This window comes from Streptopelia decaocto (genome assembly GCF_964273445.1).
Source record: "Streptopelia decaocto genome assembly, chromosome: 12".
Classification (NCBI taxonomy): Eukaryota; Metazoa; Chordata; class Aves; order Columbiformes; family Columbidae; genus Streptopelia; species Streptopelia decaocto.
In genome coordinates this window covers 9,751,947-9,765,877 of record NC_138667.1, presented here as the reverse complement: position 1 = coordinate 9,765,877, position 13,931 = coordinate 9,751,947, and the positions used below count along the sequence as shown (strand labels likewise).

Genomic DNA, 13,931 nt, shown 5'->3' with positions numbered 1-13,931 from the left:
GCTTTGTCCAAGTCATTAGAGCTCCACTTGGAGAGGAGTGAGCAAGGAACAAGCTTTGCTTCACTGCTTAGAGTTACTCAAAAAGGCAAAAAAATACCTGGAAGAAATATTTCAGTCCAAAGTAATATTTACTTGGGTACTTAAAACTTAGTAAAATGCCCTGAAGGTCACAAGCCATTCATCCTGCTGTGTATTTCTCTTTAAGAAGGTGCTTGTAAGTACTACTGGAACACATGTGTGATGAGGGGTTGCCATGGCAAACAGGTTTTGGCACTATTTAAGACAGAGTTTTATTGCGCAGCAGAATAAATAAGCATGTTAAAGCCACATACAGTAACTTGTTGGCACATACATTAGTGCTCCCAAGGGCTGCAATAACTTAAGCACCCTCCCTTTAAACATTTTTCAAAGTTCTTTTTCTTTTTTTTTATTGACTACATGCATTTAGTATTAGGGCTAGGAATGTCCCGTTTCCACCCTCTTTTGAAGTGAGTAATTGAGGCAAAGAAGGAGGACTGTCTAATAAATCATAAAGAGGCATTGTGCACATACAAGGGGGGCAATTTTCCCTTTCCTAACATACATGAGAATAAACCAGCATGAGACCTGGCTGTATACTAAATCCTGACTCACTCCCCCTAGAATTAGGAGTAGGTTGGTGTGTTTATATTTCTGATAGAGCCTGAATGATCAGAAATGGTTTCACACAATTTTCTGCAGTTTCTGTCATGTTCTTTTGTACCCAGCCAGTCTTCTACCACATCACAGCAGCAAGCTGGTTACTTCAGCTTTACTCAGTTTATGAACCACCTGTTCTGTTCCCAGTTTGGCTCCCAGTTCACACCAGTGAGTCCTGTCAGGTCTGGAAACACTCCCAGCTTCGAGGAAGTGCTGCAGGGAGGCAAGAGGCAAATCTGTGCCTGTAAGAGGGCTCAGGTTTGTGTTGCTCTTAAAGGTGAACATAAATTACACTTTATAATGAAAGCTCTGGTTTAAGAAGAGGTATTAGTGTATTAGGCTGGGCTTTATGAGCTTGGAGGTTTTGGAGTCATATGGGAGGTGGGACACTGGCTCCCTCTTCTGTGGGAAGCCGTAACTTTTGTGGTTTGGAGGACTTTGAAGCTGCCAAAAAGCAGGTGAAGCCCAGAAAATCTCCTCCTTCCCCTCCCACCTCAGGGGCATCAACACCCAACCAGTGCAGGAGATGAGATCCGAGGGGCAGGGCTGGGGGAAGGGCGGCCCAGGCGGCCGGCTGGAGCGGGCAGGAATTGTTTCTTGCTAAAAAACTGGCAAATTGCTGAGTGTGATGCACCGAATTCTCCTGTTTCAGTGAGTGAGGAAGTTACTGGGGAACGGTAACACTACATGTCACCCTAAAAGAACTGTGTTCACTGCTGGCTCCCGTTACACTCGGAATAAAAATCTGTTTTACATATTCCCTATGGTTTTAGGATGAAAGTTGTAATGTATTTTACTTTTGAGGCTCTTTTTTACCTCTTGCCCTATTGCCAAGATGACCCGCCCCCCCCGCTTTCAGTGAGGCTTGGGCTGATGATCATCAGAGCTACTTGTCCCCCCTAAACTCCCCTGTATGCTCAGCAATCACTGAGGTGTGCTCACACCTCATGGAAAAAAAAAGAATTGATTTCTCTATGAAACATACATGTTTGTAATATCGCATACTGATTGGCTCGTTATGAATTACAATTTGCTGAATAAGAGAATTCACAAGGGAGGGATAGCACATGGAGAGAGAAGAAAGAAAAAAGGCAGGAGGTGATTTTTATGTCTATAAAGGTGTCTCCTGGGCATAACTGGAGTTGAAGACCTACCATTTTGTTCTAGCTGTTTGGATTTGCTTGCAATTAAAGCCTAGTGAAGCTGTCAGGGGCTGTTGACAAATATATTATAACCAACTTAGCTTAAGCGAAAGTTACTTAAAATTAATCCATCCCTGCACGATACTCCTGTTTCACTTCAGAAGAATGTGCCAGGAGGAATAAGTACAATCCTGACTCTGCTGGGAGAACCTCCTCAAGGTGGGAATTTGCAAATAGGGCTACTGTAGTATGTAATGAGAAGCTGCAGGGCTTTCAATTATCCCACATAGTCTGTCTCTTTGCAGCTTGACTGACAGCTAATTATGCTGGTGCCATTTTTTTGGCAGTGGAATTTAATCTCCCAGATGGAAAGCAAATCAATCTGCCCATCGCTGCAGCTGAGGCATACTTTGGCTCAACTTTAATTTATTCTCCTAAGCCTGAGAAGGCTAGTCATTTCAAGGTACAAAAATATCAAATTTCTTCCCTTAACCAGGCTGGTGAAAAAGTGTGAAAGAGTTGGGATTTCGTAAGCTACGCTGTGAAATGTTGTCGCTCTTGCCTTTGTATTAGGAAACAGCAGCATCATTGCCCCTTGATTCCTGCTCGTGGAATCTGACAAGGAAGGAGCATTTATGAGCAGGTTGCTAGTGATAATGGTTAAACATGAGTTGTGGAGGCATTAAGTAGGATTCTATGGAGGAATGAACTAAATCTCTGAAGAACTCAACACAAAAAGGACTCGGTGGCAATTTTCAAGCACTTTAGCCAGTGTGCAATAGCCTGGTTCCCGCTGGGTTTCACACCAGGGATATAAATACAATCCTTCTACTTACCTGTGCTCCTCAGGCCTATCAATTATGCTGCTCCCTCTGAGTTGCTGCTACAACTTCAGGCATTACTGTCCTCTGGAAACCCATTGTAGAGCAGAGTATGTGACTAGTTACCACAGGCTACAGACCTGATCTTCAAGCACCCAGGCACCTGCACCTCCTGTCAACGTCATTTTGCAGGCTAGGAAACCCTGTTTGAGCTGGGATCAAGGGGAAGGGAGCTCACAAAAACTTGGTGCTAATGAATGCCGGGAAACTGAAGCTTTTTTTTTTTCTGCAAACTTTTGCCTGTTTGGCTAATGCAGTCACAGCCTGCGTATGGTACTAATGTTTTGTCTGTTTTGTGATTTTTCCCTTTTGGAGAACTTTCTCTGAGTTCTTAATATCTCAGGTTATAGGATGGATGTACTCTGGTTTTTGGAGTTTACGAATAGAAAGGTTCCCAATGCCTCTTTTTACTAAAAAAAAAAGGCATTTCTAAAAGTGCTTTGCTCACACCCAATGAATCTGATTCCAGCCTTCCTCACACTCGGACAAACACAGCTGTTCTACTGATGACTCCTTAGTACGTTTGGAGGCTGAACGATTACAAGCTCATCTATCTAGCTGTTAATACTCATCTTTTTATATTTTCATATTATGCTTATAATTATGTTGATGCTGCTCCTAATGAGCCCGTGAATGACTTTTTATAATTATGATGAAATCTTGTACATGGAAGCATTTGTTCATGACAAATCTCTGGAGAGCAGATGTTCTGATGCTGTCCCATCAATGCGTTCATTACCGTGCTGCACACTGGATTTCTGCAATGGGATAGTTTAGAGAGAGCCTTTGCAACGCCCACTCAATTTGTAGCAGAGATATCGTTGAATAGATGGCTGGAATCCTAATTAATCTAGTCTGTGGCAAGAACAATCAATACCTGGGGAAAAACAGTGTAGGAGCAACTAAATGTGGGCTTGACAAGTGACATCCTGTGCATCTCATAACTGACATCTGAGGTTATGCTGCCACTTAAAGATGCTCATTGCAGGCAGTTTTTCTGAAAATGTACGTGTAACAAAGAGAAATCCAACATAATCTGGAAATAATCAGCTAAATGGAGTATTACGAGGAAACCCACTGTTCTCGGCAGATGTCAGACCTCTCTTTGTAAAGCGCTGTAAAATATTGGTGTGTCCTTATGGCCTTCCCAAAGGGTGGTAATTTTTTTTGCAAGTGGTACTTGCACACTCAGCTGTAACAAGCAAAACGCTAGGGAGATTCCCAAAGTCATGTCCTGGCTGCAATGGATGTGTTAGCAGGAATTTCTTGTCTTGTTTTTCTTCTTATGTGTGTAACCTGATATGTTACTTTTTAGGTTCTTGACTGCGTGCCATAATCTGCTCGGGCTGCCCCATGTGGCTGAGGTCAAGCTTGTGCTGGGACCTCAGGTTATCCTGACAGAGCCTGCTGGATCTCTGGACCTCAGAGCAGCGTTCCCGGGGCTGCGGGAGGTGGGAGAACATGGACCAGCAGGCAGGACCATGTCAGAGATGGGCTCACCCTCCTCTGGACAGACTCACCTGGCTGTGAGTCAGCGGGGACCGGCGGACTCAGGGTCACATGCAGAACAGGATGGGTCAAAGTAGCAGATTTGTTGTTTTCTTTGGACATGCTGAGGGTTTAAGGGATTTTTGAATGAATAATAATGGAGAGGATGCTCTGGAACTGGTACAGAAGGAGAATACAGCGATGCCCTTGGGAGACCAGATTCCATACTGAACGGTTTTGCACAGGAGCAAAACATAGTCCATAGTGACAAGCTGGAATGAGAAGAGACTTTGTGACAGCTCTGGGACTGTGGCCCTGCCTGCCATGGAAAGCAGAGCATGTCCCCTGCTCAGGACAGTGATAAAAATCCCTGATAACTGTTGAAAGACACAAAGCCCTCCCACCATAGTGTAAGTGTAAAATACTGATTTATTAAATGCAGTTGGAGGCTGTGCTTTTCACTACTTTGAAAATACTTGTGGACAAACACATTATTTTTGTTTTCTGTTGCTGACACTAGAATTTCGAGACTCTAGAAAAGTGAGACTTTATACAGTGTACAGTCTACAGTGTAGAGTCTACAGTGCAAAAAGTGCAGAAAGCTGTGATCTGTACACTCATTTTGATGTGTGCATTCCTTCTGTGTTAAAAATCCCCTTCTGTGCTGAGAAAATTTGGGCCCTTCTCTCACCAAGCGTTTCCTCAGGTACCTACTCATCTGTGCGTTGTTTTTCAATCCTTTTAGTGACACCTAGTGAAATTTGTGGAAAGTGCAGTTTCATTTTTCTTGAAGAATCAATGCGACTGCAGTAACACACCTTTCACAATTAAACACTGAAGTGCTGCACCTTATTTCATTTACTGCCACTTGAACTGCTGCCTTTGAAGAATGACACCAGATGCATTTTGGCCATTTAAAAATGTGAAGTTTGAGCCCATAGTACTCTTTCCTACTTTTATGCAGGATAACACTTACTTTAAATTTTGTCATCTTTTGTTGCTGCTGTTGTTCCTCTAGAGCAGCCCACCTGTAAAAGCCACAAGTATCTGGACTTCTACACAAAACACCAAACTCTTGCAAGAGCTTGAGCTACGCATTTTTAATATTTGGTATTCCTGGGCTCACTGAAAAGTCAGTCAGATTTGGCTCATTCATGGCTCTAGATAAATCTAGCACAGATCTGAAGCATTCTTTCATCAGCAAATGAAGTTTTCCACAGTGATGGCAAACACATGCCTGCTTCCTCCAGAGAAGGTTACAGCCTTCAAAGGAAAAGCTTCCTCTTCGAGCAAGCATTCATATGTAACTGCTTTTGAATGTGTAACCTCTTCTTCCTTAAAGTACAAAAACAAGTGGCTTCTGCAAAGGTTTATGTTGGTATGGAATTCAGCTGTGCAAATGATACAGCAACCAATACAAACAGGGCTCATAAATATTTGGAAAAAATACAAAATGGCTTCAAACAGGCCGATATGAAATGACTGGAACTCCTTCAAAAAATTCTAGGCCTTGCTTGATCTAAGAGGCTTCAACCTCCCCAAACTTAACAGGCAAGTAAGTCAGATTCAGAACAGGAATCTGTGAAGCACCAACTGGGAAGACAGAATGGTCACCAGGAAAAGATGTGACCACGTGTCACCTGGCACACACAGTCCAGCTGGTGCAGGTAAGAGCCCCAACTTCTCCAAACGAGCTTCCAGGCCCCTGGTTCAGACCTGGTGTTTTACCAGCATTCTCATGGCTAACTTCTAAGAATTTAGTAAATGAGGGCTTAAGGGAAAAATTAATTCAAGTACACCAACAGTTCAAACATTTTACTAAATCAATTCACACAGTTTCAAAATTGTAAATATAATTAAGGACAACAGGGTTTCTGTATGTTTTCTTCCAGATTTATCAATAAGACAATAAACAAACACAAATTAGGTTTATAGCATCTGTTCTTTTAAAAAAATGAAAGGAACGCCACTTGATGTATTGATAAAAGCACCACAACACAGTTACAAAATAGGGTTGGCCTGTTTCTTTCACAAGTAGAAGACTACATACTCCTAACGGCTTTCTGCTTCAATTCATACTTCATTAAAATAAAACTATAAAATCTCCTAGATTACACTAAGTTCAGACAATGCCTGGTATACAGTGCATTAACAGCAGTAATGCCAACTATCAGTGCCAACATAAAACATTTTAGAAAGTAAAAACAAAACAAACAAAAATCCTCAAAACAAAGAAACAACAAAAACCCCACCCTTTATTCCCCTAGATGAGCAAAATTTAAAACAAGGGATGCTCTGCTTCACAATGAGTTAAGGATGGGGGGAGGACAATGGGTAGAAGAGAGGGCTGGTACTGCAGCTTTCTGGGCTTAGTTGGCATCAAGTTTGGCCATTTCCTGCACGTAGATCCCTATACTCTCGCTGTCAAAGAGCACGAAGTACACTGTCTTGATTGAAGAGGACATTGTTGACACAAAATAGCTGGAGATGGCTTTCAGGATGAGCTGAGCGGCTGTCTGCTTTGGGAAGCCATTTCTAGGAGAGGCAAAAAAATAAAAGGAAAGAAAATCAAGACTTGTTGAACAAGCTTTTGACAATCCGACCTTGCAGGGAACGCTCAGTCTTTTTTCTCTACCACAGCACGGTAAATAGAGCTACAAAGCCAGCGTTTACAGTCTGAACCAGAAAATACAAACTTGTTTGTTTAGGCAAGACTTCAAATGTTCAAACAGAAGAAAAACATTCCAAAAATATAAACACAGAGTCCACACACATTAATGGCTTGAACCTTACAGTATCTGATGGGTCAATTATTCTCATTTAACAGAGAATAAACCAATAGCCAGTCAGCCTAAAGTGTTCAGGAAAGCAGCATTTATGTTAAGAGTTGCAGAGTCCAACCTGTCCTGAAATCAAACCAACCATTAAAGAAAATTAAAAAGGGATAGAGAACTTGATATAGAAAGTGAAGCATGAAAAAACACAAAATGGTTTTACCGCTATTACTGGTTAATAATATAGCACAACATTTTAAAAGTTACTCGTCCAGCCTTGCTGCAGACTGAAGAGTATGAGTTGTAGTGGTTTGGTAGTGAGGAACAGCACTGGCAGCCCCCTTCCCATCGCGGATGTGGTAAAAGTGATGTGTGCTGAGGGTCACCTGGGTCACCACGAGCCTTGTCCAGATGGGGTCAGTCTAAGCCCACTGGGTTTGGGAAGCCCAAGGAGCTGTGTCAGGTCTAAGGACAGACTTGAGGGACACAATGGCTCTTCTAAGCCAACCTCAGCAACACTTGCAACACTCCTTAGACCCTTTTTAATTAAAGGCTGATTCAATGGAAGTATAGTCCTAAGAAAAATACCTTGTAAGACACCTGCTTGGTATCAACCAGAGAGATTTAAAAACCAGAGGCCTTTCTGCTCCTCTAGCAATGCCTAAAGAGGCTCCTGCCTCCTTCTGAAGAAGCCACAGACAAACAGAACAAACCTTGCTACTTTCTCTTCATGACTGAATTTCAAAGCTCAGTGCCTAATCCGGGAACCCCTCTTACCCTTCTTTTCCACATTTTTATCTAACAGTCCTTGTCTGAAAGTTTCATCTAATCTTAAAACAGGTCAAGCACAATGGTCTGAACAAAGCCATGACCCAAACTGTGAGTTTTACAGGTCATGGCAAACTTCTGAAATTACACCTGGTAACTAGTGTGGATGTGGCCTAAGCTTTGCTACTGTATTACTCACTAAGTACCTCTACCCACCCAGGCTGCGGTTTCGCCCTGGCCCAAGTCCGTGCACTCCCTGAGCCGCAGCGAGGGCCGAAGAACACGATCAGTGTTACAAGTAGGACCCATACAGAGCTTGAACAACCCTGCTGAACATCACCTGGTTGCCTGCCATGCACTTACATACGATGGTCAGTACTCTTGGTTATAAACTGCATCCTATTAATACTACTAATAATTTACAGATTACAGATAGCAGAGTTCCTCAGGAGTGTCCTCAGCAATTTGAGGAAGCTGGGCTAAATTCACCTCTGGCACTAAGAGGTGCAACATCACATAGCATTTGCTCACTGAAGCACCAAACTCTGGTAATGAAATGCTGCTGTTCTCATTACATGTGGTAAGACACAAAATGAGAAAGGCAACTGCCTGTGTCACGGCCCACTTACTGCACATTACCTTACCATAAACTATACTCCAAGAGCAACTCCGTGGTAGTGCTGCCTGTACTGTGATATTGTACACACTGCCTGAAGATAATGCTTGTGATATATCAAAAATGATTACATGAAATAGCTCATGCTGTTTCTTTCTTTTCCGAAAAAGCCCTTTTTTTTTTCTTTTACCCAAGAAGAAAAAAAGGAAAAAGCATTATGAGAAAAACTTGTACTCTTCCTAAGCCAAATGAGCTGGTCAGGGAGAATCAGTTCTGTGACAAGTTAATCAACTGAGAGCACAGTTTTGATACAGGAGCGACTTCCTACTGTCAGCTAACACAGTGAAAACGACCGAGACTCAGCATCCCTCCACCTCTGATCACTTGCTAGTTACTTATGAATGCTGCATTCTGGCACATAATTGAACAGATCTTTGAGGAATTTTGCTCCTGAGCAGGAATTGTCATGCAGGTCAGCATCAAAATGAGGGTACACACCACTGCTGAATTGCTCACAGGGGATTCTGAAGTCAGACAACTTCCACTTCAGTAGTGTTCCAGCAAGGTGGTCACACCAGGGCAAAGGGAAGAAGAGCAGCCTGGTCAGAAGGAGGCACACACACAGGAAGCCAATTAAAGTAAATTGATTAGGACCACTCTCCCAGAAGAAAAAGTAAAAAATCAGAAGCTGCTGACCCAGTGGCCACGTGTGGGCTGCAAGACACAGAAGCCTCTTGCATTGATCTACTGGTCTGAATTAAACTCTTGTGAAAAGCCAGTTTGAGACTTTAGCCAAGTTAGTGTCAATTCAGATCAAAGTCTGAGCCTCAGAATGAGATCCCTACTCCCGGGATTATTTTATGTTCAATTCCTAACTCCCCTTTCCCTGTTCTCCTGCTGGCTCTACCAGACTGAACTCCAGGCTACCTTTGTACAGCACCCAACTTCTGCTTTCCACAAGTTGGCTGTAGCTGAGCATCTGGCCCACTGAATGCTACAAATATGCTATTTTATTTTCGTCCGTGATTTATTTGAACTGCCTTCATGTAATCCCATTCCTCAACTATAAAAGAGAATAAAACTGTTTATGTGGGTTTATTGGGTGATGTCTGCTTGACAGATGTCTGTACTAGAACAGCTGCATACATGTGGTGTCTTTGGCATTTGTTGTCTTTAAAAGCTTTACTTTTATTTTTTTAACGCTTCTGACTTCATAAAAAAAAAGTAGAGTACTGTCAGAATATATTCTGTTCTCTCCAAAAGTAATTTATGCTTGAATATCTCTAATTAGGAGAAAAAGGGAAAATATACAACCTCATTACTTCTCAAGGCCTGTTGATCCCTCTCCATCTTTCAAATGTACCACTTGAACTGCTTTGAGTGAGAATGACATTCATACGCCAAGCTGAGGACTTAGCCACAGATCTTGCCTGTCAGTAACCAGATTTCATAACAGAATGCAAATCTCATGATTATTCTAGGTCTCATCATCTTCCACTACCAATCCACTACTTCGCAACAAGGGTTGGAAATGGTTCTTCACATTGGGAATGCTGCTTTGCTGGGAGCTATCCCAAAAAGAAAGGGCTCTGTGGAAGATACTTTATAGTCTCACTTTAGGCACCTACATAACCAGCTCTACAGTCTGTGGAGAAATACGGTTTCTCCAAAGAGCAATTCAGAGTTTTGCTTTGTACTGACTAGCCCGTGAACCTGACAGCTAATTCAACACGTTAATACAAACCCTTTACTGTATTTCTCTACCATTCCACAACACAATTTGCTCATATTACCTCCTTAAAATGACACCCATGCAAATTAACCTTATTTGGAGCTTTGTCTGATGCAAGTGACTTAAATTTATGATCCTGGTGAAACTTCTTTTTATTTTTTCACCCAAAAGCTCAAATAGCCCTTCCTGTCCTAACCCCCAGAACATGCAGGAATTCATCTAGTGTTGCAACACAGCACAATGGGAAGAATATTCCTCCTGTGCATCAGCCAACTTCTTTCATGGCAAATTCAAAAGGAGCAGTTGTTCAGGGTTAAATACACAACTGTGTCATCCAGACTAGATTTGGCCCTTGGTCTTCACACTGAGCCATCATTACGGGCCAAGTGTTCCAAACCTGCCTTCCCATCTCAGACCCAAGAGTGTCAGACTAAATCTGTAGTCCATATTTAGGCTCTTAAGACCATGATCCAACTTTCAAAGGCACTGAGCATCCTGTACAAAGTCAAAGGACCTTAACTTTAGACTTTTGCCAAGTTTTTCGAAAGTAAAAGTTTCTAAAGCCTTTTTTTTTTCCCTGAAAAAATCCTATGATGTAAACTGCATGGAATTCAGCTTACAGTTTTGGGTGAAAGCTTGAAGTGACTCTGCAAATCCTGAGTATCAAGGCATTTCAGGTTTCCTGCTTAAACAAATGCTAAGCCATGTCTTCTGGTCCTCCTAAGACATGTGTTCAGTAAGTTTAATTATGCACTAAAATTAGGTATAATAGATCTCTTTTCTTCATGTTCTCCTCCACATCTCCAATTTATATGAAAAAATCGACAACCTGAAGTCTTTTAGTATCATCTTGAAAAGTTCATTTTATGCTCTTTAACCTATTTGTGTGCTTTAAGATTCTGCAGAGATCACTACTAGACCTGCCAAAAAGTTGAAGTAGTATTCAGGAAAGCACTGCAGGCTCTGTGTAGAGCTTGAAGGAACCTAGAAGAAACATTTCATTCAGGGAACTGATCTGAACATACAAGAATAAAGTCAGCATTGTAGCAATGGGTTTTGTGCATGAGAAGGAACTGGATCACAGGAAATGGCACTAAGAAAATGTGACCTATTTGGCATGGGGTTTGTGTAACAGCCTTACCTGCCACTACCAATTGAAGGAAATGCAATTGATTTCAGCTTCTTTTCATCAGCCAGAGCCAAGCAGTTCTTCACCGTCTTTTCCAGCAGCTCCTCACATTTGTCTGAGCCCCAACCTGGGCTATTACAGTGGATCACAAATTTCGCAGGCAATCCGTGGCCAGCACTGACAACAGCTAGTAAGAACCGAAAGTGAAACACTATTACTTTCTTCTCCTTAGGATTAAGAGTGCACATATGATTAAATTAGCAAACAATTGACAGACATTCCTTTAGACCCTCTGAATGTTTTACATTACAAATCACAGAGCCTTAAAATATAACAACATGATTACATAGACTTTGTATTTTACATTTCCAGCTGCACTTTACTGTGGTAATTTATAAATAATAGCTATAATCGAGCTTATTTTAGAGACAGCAAGAATTCATGGCCGACATCAAAGGAAACACATTTATATCGGGGACTGTGCAAACTTCTGTAATATGTAAAGAGAAGGGCAAATCTGTTAGAATGTAAACCGTTCAGGGGATGATCTTGCTTTGGTTCAGTTTACTTCAGAGCTCCAGTAAGTATCAGGATGCTAAACAGTCACACAGTTACCACCTGTGTGACCTTCAGCTACTCATGCTCAATACAGTTTGTTCAGACACCTCCTGATCATACTGCAGCCCCCAAACCGGATGAGTCCAGAGCTACTAGTGCTCTGCAAACTGTTAAGGAAGGCTAGAAAAGAGATGAATTAAGATTCTTGCTTTAGTTCTGGATTTGTTTCTGAGTAACTGTAAAGAAAACATTTTGCATGGCTTCAAGACTTTGGGCCTGATCTTATCCAAGCTTTTTTTTGTGTATGGGTCATCCAAGACCACTTAAACAATGCTGGTTCTACTTTATCTCTTTCATCACATTCTCGACAGACAGTTGGAGAGGATGCATTTATATATTTACAACGCTTGATTCACATTGTTTATATACAAATGGGCAAGGCCTTGTATTTACAAAGAAACAAAGAAGAATTGTTAGTATGTTAATCCTATATGATCACCACAATACTACCACAGATGTGTGGGGACTAAAGATGCAGCACAGGGGTGTTCTCTCAGCAGGAGAACAGAGTCTGGGTTCACCACAGCCCCTCACAGAGCAAGAACAGACTGTGCCCTGCCTGCCAGAAAACAGGACAAAAGGATCACGGTCACTTCTGAACTCACAAGTCTGTGGTTGCCATTAAACGCCTGTAACTTTGGCTTGTTTAAAAAAGAAATAAATATATAAATAAAAAAGGAAGGGCAAGGAAAAGATTCCAATCCTAATCACAAACTGAGGGAAGAAAAACACCTAGTTGAAATCTCTGAAGAGCACACCCTGAACCTTCAGAAGGAGTCAAGCTCCTTAACACACACACTGATCATACGTGGCCACAAAAGTGTAGGTATAAAATGGCAGCTTACATCTCCAAAACGATGACAAAAATACCCTTTTTTTCTTTTTTTTTTTTAATAAAAAGCCAGGTTTGTGAAGGTGCACAAAGGCCAGAAATCCCCTACTCCATTCTGGAATGTTTATGAGACATTTTCTTATTTAAGTGTAGTAGAAATAACTATTGGAGCACAGTCATCACATATGGATACTATCCTGTAGCTGCTGCAGGAAAGAGAAAACAGACTTTGTCATGTGGCGTTCTGACCAGAGGTTAATCAGAAGGGTCCATTTTGAAGGACTATGGAAGTACAAGCATTTATATTCTTATGAGTTTGTAGATTCTCAACATGTTGAATAGCCTCAGTGTTAGTCAATGCTAATTTGTCATAATGTGCACCTAAAATGTTGGCAGATTCATAATACATCATAAATCCAAGAAAAATCTATTAAAAGCAGCTGACATATCTCTAGTCAGATGTGAAATGTGGATAATATAATTGTCCTGAAATAATAAAATACTGTATCGATATGCATCACCAACTTTAATATTTCTCAGGGAGTGTTTTCTAGGGTAGCCATTAATTAACTTATTAGAATTCTGTTGAGGACAACTGTTAATTACTAAGAGCAGTTGTCCCTTACTTCAAATGCAAATGCTCTGCAAGGGGAGTGTTCCGCTTTTGCTGGAGAAAAGAGGGAACCGTGGCTATATCCTGTGCTAGTTACAATTATAATCCGGGTATGGATCCTGGTTATTGGTAGATTAAAGGGATATCCATATAACTGAGAAATCCGAAAACTGGATATCCGTGTGACTGAGAAATCGAGGTGCCTCAGTTTTCTCTAGAGTTCTCCAAAAAGTCCCTGACAAGCAGTTTCTGCCGGTGTCCTCTAGAGCTCCCCCCGGACCCCCAGACCCGAGGGGTACACGGATGGCTGGGAAAAGAAATCTTTTCTCTCCAACTTGTAACCGATTTGTGAGCAGTTTGTTCTGATACAGAATACGGTACAGAAGTGAGAAGGTAAAAGGAATTATTACACATATTCTTGCAGAACAAGAACTCCAAGAAAAACTTATTAAAAGGAAAAAAACCAACATATTAAGTACCAAAAGTAAACAGCTGAAATTTTTCCTGTCAGAGCTGAAGGTTTCTATCTCCCTTTCAGCTTCAGTCAGAATTCGTTTACAAAACTGTGCACACTGTATTTATTTTTATAGCATAAACACAGATGGCAGAATCAGCCTTCTATATGAACAACATGCATCAGCAATTTCACAGATGGTGTAA

The 13,931-nt window shown here is 41.5% G+C and overlaps 1 protein-coding gene across 6 annotated transcripts in view; it reads right to left on the bottom strand.

Moving 5' to 3' along the window:
* Positions 1–5,989: 5,989 nt before the first annotated feature.
* MACROH2A1 (macroH2A.1 histone) overlaps positions 5,990–13,931 on the bottom strand; it is a 46,342-nt gene continuing 38,400 nt past the window's right edge. For all 6 annotated transcript variants that reach the window (XM_082063987.1, XM_082063989.1, XM_082063991.1 and 3 more), the window contains 2 exons: positions 11,221–11,395; positions 5,990–6,724 (listed from right to left, as the gene is read on the bottom strand). In XM_082063987.1, the coding sequence (XP_081920113.1) occupies positions 6,559–6,724; positions 11,221–11,395 (341 nt within the window). In that variant the 3' untranslated portion in view covers positions 5,990–6,558. The remainder of the gene's footprint in view (positions 6,725–11,220; positions 11,396–13,931) is intronic.